This window comes from Castanea sativa, chromosome 8 (assembly GCF_040712315.1).
Source record: "Castanea sativa cultivar Marrone di Chiusa Pesio chromosome 8, ASM4071231v1".
NCBI classification, from domain to species: Eukaryota; Viridiplantae; Streptophyta; class Magnoliopsida; order Fagales; family Fagaceae; genus Castanea; species Castanea sativa.
Window position 1 is genome coordinate 5,494,350 of NC_134020.1, and position 13,200 is coordinate 5,507,549.

Sequence of the window (13,200 nt, forward strand, 5' to 3'; positions counted from 1 at the left end):
TCATATTGTTGGTCATATTAAGCCAAATTGTCCTAAGTTAAGGTCTTTGTCAACCTCTAAGGTTAGACCTCCTTCTAGGAAGCCGAGTAGTACTAAAACTGCTCATGTTTGTCACCATTGTGGTGCTTCTGGTCACACTCGTCCTAATTGTTTCAAGTTGTTTCCTCATAAGCGAGTGTCAAATAGGTCTCATCCTTTTTCTAAAGGCTTTGTACCTATTCTTGGTGAGTTATTAAAAGTTTTGAGCTTTTTGACTCAATTTCAGGAGAATCTTAATTCTTCTACGTCCTTTAGTAGACATACTAGGACACGTGCCTTTTCATCTTCACGGCCAAAGACTCGTGCTGTGTGGATGGTAAAGGATCCTAAGACTTAATTGTCTTTCTATTTGTCCTTTAATTTAATTCTTTCTATCTAAAGTAGGACTCTCTTTACTTGATTTCTTATTTGCTTTTGGAATCATGTTTTCATGCATCTGCACCTTTCTATCATGCCTTCATGCATTTGCATCTTTTTTTCATACTTTCATGTTGTTTGTTTGTTTTTGTTTGATTGTTTAGTTTTTATTTTGTTTTATTTTCAAAATAAAAAAAGGAAAAATCAGAAAAATACAAAAAACAGTGTGTGTATGTGTACATCGATTCTTGTGAACCTTAAAATGGCCATTGAAACAGAGTTTTCTAAACTTTGTATCTCTTGTAACTTAGATGAGCATTCTTATGCACAACTAAGCAAGTGAGCTTTGTGGCTCTTTATTTGTGATGAGTAAGGTTAAGTGATCTCTTGAACTTAACACTCGTATCATTCTTTTTGACGGGTAGGACTGGAAAATCCTAAGAGAAAGACATAAATAACCATCTCACCACTGTTACCCGCCAATCATGATATGACATATGTATGCTTCGACATAGCAAAAGTGCAATGTCAAAAGCTTAACATAATTGGATATTTCTTTTCTCTCCTTTGTATACCCATGCATGCTTTGCTTGATAAAAAGAAAATATGCAAAGAAAATAAAAGCAAAAAGAACAAAAATGCTTTAAATATGATTGCAAGCGTGTTTTCTAGGAGATGTGGGAGTTATAGGATGTACCTCGAAAGTGATAGTCCCCATCAAACAGTTATGATTGTGTGTGAGTTAAAGTGATTTTCTCATATCTCAAATCGTCATAACATATAGACACTTATGTAATCTTGCGATGTTTTCATACACAACACGCAATATTCTTTGCTACTCTTGATACATGTGCAGGTACAATGTGATTTGGCCATCACAAGGTTTACATGTGTTGTTGTATGCTCACTAAACTGTCTTGACTTGTTTTTGAAATATAAAATCGGTTAGACTTGTTTAGTGTGTGAGTGTGTCTTTTGAGATCCCTGTGCTTAAAATTGTTGTTGAGAGATGATTTTGAGAGACTAATATGTTGATTGGATCATTGGTTGAGTTGCATGCGTGATTGCATTCATGTTGTGTTTTTCCTTATCGAAAAACTGTTTTAAAAAGTTGGCTTGACACCTCCTCGATACCTCCTTGACACCTGGCTGTCTGTCGAGCTTCTCAGCTGTTTCTTATTGCAATCTCAATAGCTTCTCGACACCTTCTAGATCGATCGATAAACCTTCTGTCCTCTCGATAGCTTCTCGACACCTGGTGGATCGATCGAGCATCTGTTCTCGTGTCCTGTCTTGTTCCTCGACACCCTTTCGATAGCTAGATCTGTCGACGTTGTATTTCTTGACACCTACCTCGACAGCTGTCTCGACACCTCTCGATACCTGTATCTGTCGGGATTTACTGAGGTTCTATATATCTGTTCTGCGCGATCCGGTTGTCATTTCTATTGATCTCTCTCTCGACAGTTTTGTCTTTTCACCTTCCCAACCTCTCTCTCTCACTCCAAATCCTTTTCTCAAGGTTTCCTCAAGCTTCTTCAAGTTTTTCTTCATTTGGTAAGCTTCTTTTCCCTCATTATCATGCATTTCATGTTTTAAAACCTAGGTTTTGGGGTTTTTGAAAATTTTTGGGGTTTTTCAAAATTGATGAGTTTTTGTTGAAATTTTGGGATGCGTCTTGTAGATTTGATCTTAAAAACTCCATGCATTGCATCTCATTCGCATTCTAACGATATTCTCATGTATTTAGATGTGTGCAATACGTTTGTGTGCTGGTAGGATTGGATTGGGCTGCTCCCATGATGTTTTTCATATTGCATGCCCCATGTTCATGCATTCCCCATGCATATGTTCTCTCTTCAATATACTTGTTATATTTGAATTGTTTTTGGGACCTTTCTGAGTGTTTCTTTTCCCCTCTTCTCTTTCTGTTTGCGTTAGTAGTGTCTATGACACCAAAATGTAAGTATATTCTGTCCCAGAACCCTTTTCGTTCTAAGGCCTCTTCATCTTCTAATCCTACTCCTCTTTCTGTTTGGGTCTGTGATGAGAAAGCCCATCAGGACTTCTCAGAGAACTTTTCTAAACGTGGTGTTCATTCGGAATGCCAAGTTGTTCTGGCAGACTTTGCCGACACTGACCTTCCTGATGTCTTTCACAAATGGGAATGGGAGTCACTGTGTGACGTCCTGGTCACTTGTCCTTCCGTGCTGGTCCAGGAGTTTTACTCCAACATGCATGGATTCGATTATTCTGTACCTCTCTTTCTCGCTCGTGTTCGAGGTACGCACATAGTCGTCACACCGGAGTTGGTATCCGATGTGCTCCAGGTACCGAGGGTTGCGCATCCTGACTACCCCGGTTGTAAGCGTCTACAGACTGTGTCCAAAGACGAGATGATTTTCGCTTTCTGTGAGCGCCCTTCTGATTGGGGTGAGCACTAGTTTACATCATGTCGACCTTTTGCTAAAGGTCCTCGTTTCTTAAACATGGTGATGACTTTTGTCTTGCATCCTCTCTCTCACTACAACTCTATCACAGAGCCTCGTGCTCGTTTTCTGCTGTCTCTTATTGAGGATCTTACCATTGACTTTCCTTCACATTTAATCCTTTCTATCATAGATGTGTATAAGGATACGACTACTTGTGATAAGCTCATCTTTCCTTCTGCAATCACGAGGATTTTACGCCATTTTTCTATCCCTTTTCCTGTCTCTGACCCTTTTTCTATCATGGTTTCCATAGATGCCGCTACCGTTAAACGTAGTGAGGCACAGTTTAGGTCGCGTTAGACAGGTCCTGCATCTCCTTCCTCTCGTTCCGCTCCATCCAGATCTGCTCGTGCTTCATCCGCTCCCTCATCTTCTTCAAGCGATGTGTCACTAGGAGATATCATGGCGCAACTTCAGCGTATGGATGCTCGCCTGGATATGCTCTCTATAGAGTTGTATCAGGTGAATGTTCATGTTGATCGCATTGCTCGGTGACAGGCAACCATGGGTGGTTTTGCTCCCGAGGTTTCTCTTCCACCACCTCCTGTGGCTTCCACGTCTGGGGATGATGATGGTGATGACGATGATGCTTCGGATGATGATGATGATAGAGATGCTAGCTCTATCGATGGGATGTCTACTTGACACTCTACCCTTTGTCACTCGTGACAAAAATGGGGAGTAGTTTTGGGGTTATGAGAGTAGTCATACTTAGGGGGAGAGCTTGTATAGGGACATCTTTTTAATAGGGGGAGTGTTGAGTACTGAGGGATGTAGTGAGGATTACTTGTATCTTTTTCTTTTCTCTTCTTTAGATACATATTCTTCTTGTACCTAGGTCATGTGACCATTGTTACATACATTGTGCTCATTTTGTTATATATATATGATGATGTATGTTTCTTTCACCTATCTCTACATGTGTTGTTTCCTTTCTCTCTTTATACACATGTTTCTTTATTTGCATGCAATCTATTATTTCTGTTTTACACTAAGATGCCTTGATGAGTTTTGTTTGAAGTGTTTCAGAAATACAGGTTGTCAAAGTCTACTTGTCATAAACTCTCTTCTTGCAAAGTTTTCAAGAGTTTGTGTTAGGATAGATTTTATTGTATTCAACAAGTGAATATGAGTTGAGTGGTTTATGACTTCTCTCATTTGTTCATTTGTTGGTTGTGGTTTTGTCACGGATTTCCGAAGGGGGAGATTGTTAGGACATATGTGTTTCACTTGTTTAGAACATATGTCATTCATTATTTATGTAATTGGCTAATCCTTTGTCAAAACACACTTTACTTGTAATTGGGTAGATTTAGGATGAGGTTAATGCTTCAATAAACAAGGTTTCAAGATCAAGTGTTAAAGCCATGCAAGTCTATCCAAGAAACAAGTTTAGAAGTGCTCTTCATTAAAGCTCGACAGTTGCATCTATCGAGCTTTAAGAAGCTGGTCTAGCCCCGAGGCTCGATAGCTGCTGACAGCACCTCGACACTTGTAGCTATCGAGATTTAAGAAAAACAGATTCCTAGTTCTGTTTTGATTCTAATCCATGGATGTGTCTTTGGGCCTTCTTTTCTCCTAACCCTAGACATATAAAAGGAGTATTTTAAGGGCCGTTAAAGGGTGGCAAGTTGCACAAGTATTGAGAAATCCTTGTTCATGCAAATTGTGACTTGAGACGAAGTTCTTGCCCTAGTTCATCTCTCTTGTGAAGAAGTTGCTGTGTCTTTGCACCATTGGGTTTTGTAACGAAGCATCTTCTTGATCTTCATCGTGTGGATGAATTGAAGAACTTTGCAGTCAACAATCTTCTCTAGTTGGTGATTGAAGTTGCGTACTAGGATCCGCGCAATTGGTTAGTCACGTACTTGGGAGCTGTGCATCAAAAGGAGAAACTGTCACTATAGAACAAGTCCAATTGGGTACTAGGGTAAGGGTTCAACTGTAAGTTGGTAAGGTACTTGGGATTCCTTTACTTGTAACCACTTGTTGTGATAATAGTGGAGCTTCGGGAGTTGTGACCTTAAATTCACCCGGTGGGGTTTTTTCCGTGTAGGTTTTCCCCATTCGTAAACAAATCACCGTGTCATTTATTTTCTGCTGCATACTTTAGTTTATTGGTGATTTTTTTGTGCTACCACGCGTTTGCATGTTAATTTGATTAATTAATAACTGGGCTAATTAATCAATTTAATCCATCACAAGGGGTCAATACATTTTTGGCCTATCACTATAGACTTCCCCTCTCATCTCATTCTTTCCCTCATTGATGTCTATAGGGATATGGTGACCCGTGATAAGCTCATTTTTCCTTCAGCTATCACGAAGATTCTTCGCCACTTTTCTATCTCCTTTCCCATTTCCGACCATTTTCATGTCATGTGTGCCATAGACGCCGCTACCATTAAACGGAGAGAGGTGCAGCTACGTTCAAAGCGGCCTGGGACAGCGATTCCTCCGGCTTCTACAGCTCCATCCAACTCCACTCTTCTTCTTTTGCTGGCGGAGTGACTTTCGAGGACATCATGGCACAACTTGTGTGCATGGATGCTCTTCTTGACACTCTCAGTGATGAGTTGTGTCAGGTGAACACCCGTGTTGGTCGTATTACACGACGACAGGCTGTCATGGGTGGCTTTGTTGCTTCTCCTCCTCCTACTCTAGAGGCTTCTGAGTATGAGGGCAATGATGGTGATGTTGACGCTACTGATGCTAAGGATGGTGGTGCTAGCTCTTCCAGTGATGATGAGATGTTTACTTGATATACTTACCCTTTATTACTCGTGAAAAAAATGGGAGTAGTTTTGGATATGAAAGTAGTCATATACATTGGGGGAGAGTTAGTACTTAGGAGATTTTTGTTAGGGGGAGTGTATTTTTGTTGAGGGATGTACTGAGGACTTTATGTATCTTTTTCTTTTCTCTCTATTTTAGATACATTGTTCATGTACCCTATATCTTGTGATCATGTAGTGATAGCAAACCTTGTACTTGTTGATATATATATATATATATATATATATACACATTTGAGTTTGTTATTACAGTTCTTTCACCTATCTTTACATGTGTTGTTTCTTTTCTCTCTTTATGCATATGCTTCTTATATATTGTATGCAATCTTTTATTTCTGTTTCACACTAAAATATTTTGATGAGTTTTATTTAAAGTGTTTCAGAAATACAGGTTGTCAAAGTCTCTCTTGCCATGAACTCTTTTCTTGCAAAGTTTTACAAGAGTTTGTGTTAGGATAGATTTTATTGTACTTAACAAGTGAGTATGAGTTGTGTGATTTATGACTTCTCACATATGTTCATTTGTTTGTTGTAGTTTTGTCACGGATTGCCAAAGGGGGAGATTGTTAGGACATATGTGATTCATGTTAAGAACATATGTCAACATTTTATGTAATTGGCTAATCCTTTGACAAAACACGCTTTACTTGTATTTGGGTAGATCTAGGATGTATTTAATACTTCAAGGAATAAGGTTTCATATTCAAGTGTTAAAGCCATGCAAGTGTCTAAGATTCAAGTATTGAAGTGCAGGATTTTAAATCTCGACAGCTAGTATCTATCGAGGTTTAAAAGCTGTTTAATCACGAAGCTCGATAGTTACTCGACAAATAGGGTATCTGTCGAGATTTATGAAAAATAGATTTTTAGTTATGATTTTCATTCAATCTATGAATGTATGTTTGGGCTTTCTTTTCTTACAACCCTAAACATATATAAGGATTGTCACTACAGAACAAGTTTAATTGGGTATTGGGGTAAGGGTTCAACTGTAGGTTGGTATAAGGTATTGGGATTCCTTTACTTGTAACAGCTTGTTTTGATAATAGTGGATTGTCGGGAGTGGTGACCTTTGGTGATGTGAAGAGAATCAATAGGTTGGATGCTTCGGACATGAAAAGACTACTGGCTATGTTGATGGCCTGAAAAAGGAAGAAAAGCAATCAAAGGTGACTGGGGTCGCCGGCCAAGAACCCTCCGATGGCAAAGTTAGTTTTTCTCTCTCAAATTTTGGAGTTCCAACTTTTTAGGATGTGTCAAACGTACCTTTGTTTTGTCTGAATGAGCGTTTATATAGTGTCCTAAAGACAGTTATCAAACTTGTAACCTCCCTTGGATTTGAGGAGGTGTGAGGGTTCGGAGATAACTTCCACAACTGCTTAAGAGTTACATATTTCTCACCTAACTGTCATTGGAAGTTATGCGTGTAATAAGGAGTTGTAGTACATACTCAGGAATTTTCCTAAGTGTTAGGGCCTCGTCCGAGGGTCCTTCAGTTGAGTGTATCTCGCTTAGAAGGAAGGTCGTTCCCCTATGGACGACCTTGTTCAGGACGAAATTTATGGCTTCCTTGGACGAGACGACGCGGTTTTGCCCCTTGACTACGCGAACCTCGTCCAAGCTTCTTCCTGCATGGATGAGATAGTTATGGACAAGGTTTCTACAATCCTCGCTTTACTGACCTTGTCCTGGACGAGCTTCATGGATGATGCTGGAGTTGGTATTTTATCATATCCTATTAGTTGCCCCTTGTCCATGGGTCGTCTAGGACATGCGTCATTATGTCAGTTGTTATGTGTTCCACGTGTCATGATCTAATTGGTGACTTGGTCATGTCAGCTCGTTTTTTGAGGGACGTGCCATTTGTCACATTTTGGCTGGTTGCGTCGTTTCGGGTACTAGGGCTTACTGCCTATAAATAGTGGAATTCCTCCACTACCCTCCTTATTTCTGAAATTTTCTTCTTTGACATCCCTTGTCTTAGCGCCTCATCTAGAAGTTCCCTGCGTCCATAGTCTCCCTTCGTCTAGATCCAAGTATTTTCTCCATCCTCTTCCTCGGGTTTTAAGCTTTCTTAAAGAATGTCTGAGGTAGCTCTTTCTTCGTCTAGCAATAGTGTTGACAAAGCCATAGACGAGTATCATGACCCTAGTAGTTTTAGTGGGTCTAGTGATAGTAGTAGCGATTGCAATAGCAGTAGTGAGGGAAACACTACGGATGATTATACATCAGGTGTCCCTAGGATTCCCCAAGAGGTATTTCAGGAAAACCTTAGGACGAGGGCTGAGTCCAGGTCCAGGGCTAGCACAAGTGCTCCCTCGTCTTCTGCTTAGGACGAGGAGGAGGTAGTTTATAGTTGTGCTGTTGGGGTTGCTTCTAAGACAGACGAGAGAAAGTTGGGGATTCTTAAGACTTGGTACCAAATCCCCGAAGATTTAAATTCAAGGGTACCTGTGCGTAATTAGTGGTGTTGTCAACCTTGCTTTGGCGTTGGCATTTATGAGGCTTACCTCTTGGGGGGTTTGAGGTTACCTCTTAATGCCTTTGCCAGGGAGTTGCTTTCTAGGTTAGGCTTAGGTATATGCCAGTTCAACCCTAATGCATGGAGGCTAATTGTCACTATGCAGGTTTTATGGAGGGAGGTGTTTGAGGGGGATCGTCCTCTTACTGTGGACGAGTTCCTCTACTGCTATAAGCCTTCCGAGATTAACCAGTCCCTTGGTTTTTATCAGTTCACAGCCAGAGGGAGAGATTATAGGCTGATAAAATCCTTAGTCACCTCAGATAGGAAGTGGAAGACGGAGTTCTTCTTCATCTCTGGCTTTTGGGCTGGACGTCCTATTGAGGTTGACAGGGATCCATTCCCTCCCTACACAGGAGAGTTAAGGAACCTTCGTCCTGAAGGTATATCTAGAAGTCCCTTCACTTTTTGTTAACTTTTATTGTAGTCATCTAATCACCTTCCTTTCTTTTTTGTAGGTGCTAGACGGCCTTATTTGAGCAGGTTTTACCTTGAACAAGTTCAAAAAGCATGTCTATACACTGACAGGACGTTCCATTCCTTGGTAAGCCTTCAACGTCTTGCGACTTAGGGGTTAGGTCCAGAGTCGTCCGTTGAAGCTATTGCCCACGAATTCACTGTCCGTAGATGTAAGTCCTTTCCTATCCCTTTTTTTTTTCCTAACGTATTTATTTTTTGGAATGGCGAGGATGAAGGAGAACAAGGATAAGGAAGTGGTGGACGAGGCAGTTGGGCAAGGGGTGGAAACCTAGCCTCGTCCATCCACTGGTGATAAGAGGAAGAGCATATCTCTGGGTGTTGAATTGGAGAATCTTCCAAGTAGGCGCAAGGATAAAAGGGCTAAGCATAGGTCGTCTAAGGCTAAGGACGCTCGAACTCAGGATGACTAAACCAATCCCTTCCTCCCCCAAGGTTACTCCGTCCAGATTTTGGACGTTGATTCAGAGCCCAAAGGTCCCCCGTCTGTGCAAATCCCGTCCACTGTTGATGCGCCTGCCTCGTCCCAACCCCCTCAGCAGATGCCCCAGAACCTTCTTGGAAGTGAGGACTTGGCTTGGGAAAGTCTCGAGAAGGCTGTTACAGACGAGGACGTGACGACATGTTATGACATGTCATTAAAAGACTTTGAGCACTTTGGTGTGCATGACCTTTTTAAGGTATGTACTCTTTATATTTGTATATGTTGCAATAAAAATTTTAATTTATGCAGGCAATGTCTAAGTTCATTGCCACGTCCAGGCAAGCAACTGAACTAGACAAGACGAGGATTTTGCTAGAAAGGATGGTCAAAAAGGGGAAGGACGAGTCTAAGAGGTGGGCTGAGGTGGCTGGCAAGGCCAAGGACGAGGCAAAGAAGCTACAAACCCACATCAAGGAGTTGGAGACTGAAGTCAAGGAGAAAGACACTCGTCTTAACCAACTTCAGAAGCAGAATGATGAGTTGAGTGCTCTTATTGAAAAGGCTAAGGGAGACGCAGTTGTAGATTTTAAGTCGTCTAGAGAATTTACCAATCTACTGGACACCAACTATGCAGTTGGGTTTGAAGATTTTAGGATGGAAGCAATGGAGAAATTCTCTAAGATTGACTTTAGCCTCATTAAGCTTAACCTTGGTGGGGCTGTTTCAAGCTCCCTCCTCCAGATGAGCTCAAAGGATGTTAATGTTGAGGACGATGCCACCACGAAGCCACCTCCAAACGACCCCAGTGCTGATGCCCCTTCTGTTTGAAGACGAGATTTTTAACTTAAATGTTATTGTTGTTCTGTTTTTCCTTTGGTTTGGTCCACTGTTTTTTTGGACCCTTATTAAGATGTATTTGAGTACAATTCTCTCGTCTAGAGTGTTCTAGACGAGTTTATTAACAATTGTCTTTTAATGCTTACTTTGTAAGAGTTTTTGGACGGCAGTCGTCTACCTTTGTTTTAAACTTTGATGAATGTCTATTTTTATCTAGTATTGAATTTTATTGTATGGATGAGTTTATCCTCTGTTTTCATCATTGAATGTTATTGGATTTTAAACAGTTTGAGCATTCTAAGTGTTGAATGGTCGTCCATGCATTTTTCTTGTGGACGACCCACCTATGCATGGACGTCTTTGTTAGCCATTTGAATTTTTCTAAGTGTGATTCGTCTTAGAAATGACAATGATGATTTTGCCAGTCCTTTACCTCATCCTTGGGCTAGGCAGTTGGTATTCGTCTTTCATCAAGACGTTTCTTGTGTTTGACTCGTCCTAGAACATCTGAGTGTCTTGGCCAGAAGCTCGTTCATGGACTAATGCTTCACTGTATGCCCTTTTCTCGTCCGTATATTTTCAGACGAGTATGCCTTAGCTTATTTTTCTTTACTTTATCCTCATTTCAAGGAAGTCTTATGAATGTTACATCCCTGCGTCCAGAGATTTTCATTTGTCTTAGGTTTTTGCCCCCTTGTGGGTACTATTACGGAAATTAGATTTATGCATTCAATACATTAGAAATCCAAACCATATTATTATATGAATATTGTCCACAACTATGGCACACGCTTAGAAGCTAGTGCCTTTTGAAAGTACTTAGGAAATACTTATACATAACCTTGTCTTTAACAAGAGTGTTTGTAGACGGTGCAAAAGTTGAACTAATGCACTTTTTATTCTTAAAACACACCATAGTAGTAATAAGAACACAACAGTAGATATGAGTAAACACATAGACCATAGCTGTAACTGTCAATAGCATCAACCTCGTCCTTGGAAAATTTCGTCCAAGCTTATTACAAGTAGTACCTCCTCAGGTGTTCTACGTTCCAGAGGTGCTCTAACTTTCGTCCGTCCAGAGCTTCCAGGTAGTACGACCCCTACCTTTTGCAGTTGATTACCCTATAGGGCCCTTCCCAATTAGGTCCCAATTTTTCATGAGCTGGGTTCCTGGTTGCCAAGGACACCCTTTTAAGAACGAGGTCCCCGATGTTGAAACGCCTGGGTTTTACCATGGTATCATGCTGCCTAGCCATAAGATTCTTGTATCTTGCTATCTTTTGCTCCGCATCCATCCTTACCTCATCAATGAGATCGAGGTTAAGACGAAGTTGTTCCTCATTTTCTCTTTCCTGATACTTCATCACTCGATGATTAGTCATATGAACTTCTGCCGGTATGACTGCTTCACTTCCATAGGCTAGCTTAAAGGGGGTTTCTCCTATCGGGGTTCTCATAGTCATCTTGTAGGCCCAAAGAACACCTGGTAACTCGTCTGGCCATATCCCCTTTGCCCCCTCGAGTCGAGTCTTGATGATTTTCAGCAGGGATCGGTTTACCACTTCTGCTTGTTCATTCGCCTGTGGGTGGGAAGGTGAGGAATAATGATTCTTGATTCCAAACTGTTCACAAAAGTCCCTGAAAGGTGCGTTGTCAAACTGTCGTCCGTTGTCAAATGCTAGTACCCTAGGTACTCTGAACCCGCACGAAATATTCTTCCAAACAAAATTCTTAACGTTTTGCTGAGTAATTTTTGCAAGAGGTTCGGCCTCCACCCATTTGGTAAAGTAGTCAATCCCTACTACTAAAAATTTCATTTTTCTCGTTCCTAGGGGGAAAGGACCCAAGATATCCAGTCCCCACTGTGTAAAGGGCCATGGGGCCATCATTGGGGTCTGGTACTCTAACGGCTGCCTAAGGACGTTGCTATAGCGCTGACACTGGTCACACACCTTGACATAGGCCTTAGCATTTGCTTGAATTATAGGCCAGTAGTAGCCTGCACGGATGACCTTATGGACATGTGATCTTGCTCCCGAGTGATTTCCACATGCTCCTTTATGAACTTCCCTCAAAACATAGTTTGACTCGTTCGGAGCCAGGCACGTTAGGTAAGGCTAAGACAAGCCGCGCTTGTATAGCACTTCGTTTATGAGGACATACTTGGCTGCCCTGACCCTCAGCTTCCTAGCCTCGTCCTTGTCTCCTGGAAGCTTTCCATCCTTAAGATAGAGCACTATTGGACTCATCCAACTTTCTCCCCCTTCTATTTGTTGTATATCCGGGAGGTCTATGCTCGGCATGTATTGGATTCTGTCATACGTGTCCATAATTCCTCCTCCCGAAGCTGCTTTCGGCAAGGCATTTGCTTCCATATTTTCCTCACTTGGGAGTTGGACAAAACTCACTTCTGTAAACTTCTGGGCAAGCTGCCTCACTTTGCTTAGATATTTCTTCGTTCGATCTTCCTTAGTATCACCCATTCCATTCACTTGATTGATCACTAGCTGAGAATCTCCCTTGACTATTATTGACTCTGCCCCTAAAGACTTAGCCAATTCCAGCCCTTTGAGCAGAGCTTCATACTCAGCTTCATTGTTGGTGGTTTGGTACTGTAGATGGGCTGCATACTCCAGTTTGTCACCCTTTGGGGACTTAAGTATGACTCCAATCCCCCCTACGTATAGGGTGGACGATCCGTCTACATTGATAACCCACATTTCAACTCCTTCGTCTTTGTTCAGCTCGTCCTGGCTGGGAGTGAACTCCGCAATGAAGTCCGCCAACGCCTGTGCCTTGATCGCGCTCTTTGGAAGGTATCTGACATCAAACTCACTAAGTTCCATTGCCCATTGGATTAATCATCCTACAGCTTCCAACTTGTTCATTACCTTCTTTACAGGATGATTCGTCAGGACATTGATAATATGAGCTTGGAAATAATGCCTCAGCTTCCTAGAGGCCGTAATCAAGGCAAAGGCTAGCTTCTCCATCATTGGGTATCGTCCTTCCGCTCCTCTCAACGCACAGCTTGTGTAATAAACTGGTTTCTGAATCCTCCCTTTTTCTCTGACCAATGCCGAGCTTAATGCGTGTGGGGACAGTGCTAAATACAAATACAATTCTTCTCTAGGTACGGATGGACTTAGCAACGGTGCCATTACGAGGTAAGTCTTCAGGTCTTGGAAGGCCTTCTGACACTCGTTCGTCCACTCAAATGCCTTCCTGAGGACTTTAAAGAATGGCAAACACTTG

General features: G+C 41.6%; 1 protein-coding gene across 1 annotated transcript; it reads right to left on the reverse strand.

Moving 5' to 3' along the window:
- Positions 1-12,062: 12,062 nt before the first annotated feature.
- LOC142605784 (uncharacterized) lies at positions 12,063-12,791 on the reverse strand. The gene has a single exon (XM_075777222.1). The coding sequence runs from the start codon at positions 12,789-12,791 to the stop codon at positions 12,063-12,065; it is 729 nt and encodes a 242-aa protein (XP_075633337.1).
- Positions 12,792-13,200: the final 409 nt, after the last annotated feature.

Bases quoted from the DNA above. Each gene is read 5' to 3' on its own strand.
- LOC142605784 (XM_075777222.1), bottom strand. From the start codon at position 12,791: ATGGAACTTAGTGAGTTTGATGTCAGATACCTTCCAAAGAGCGCGATC.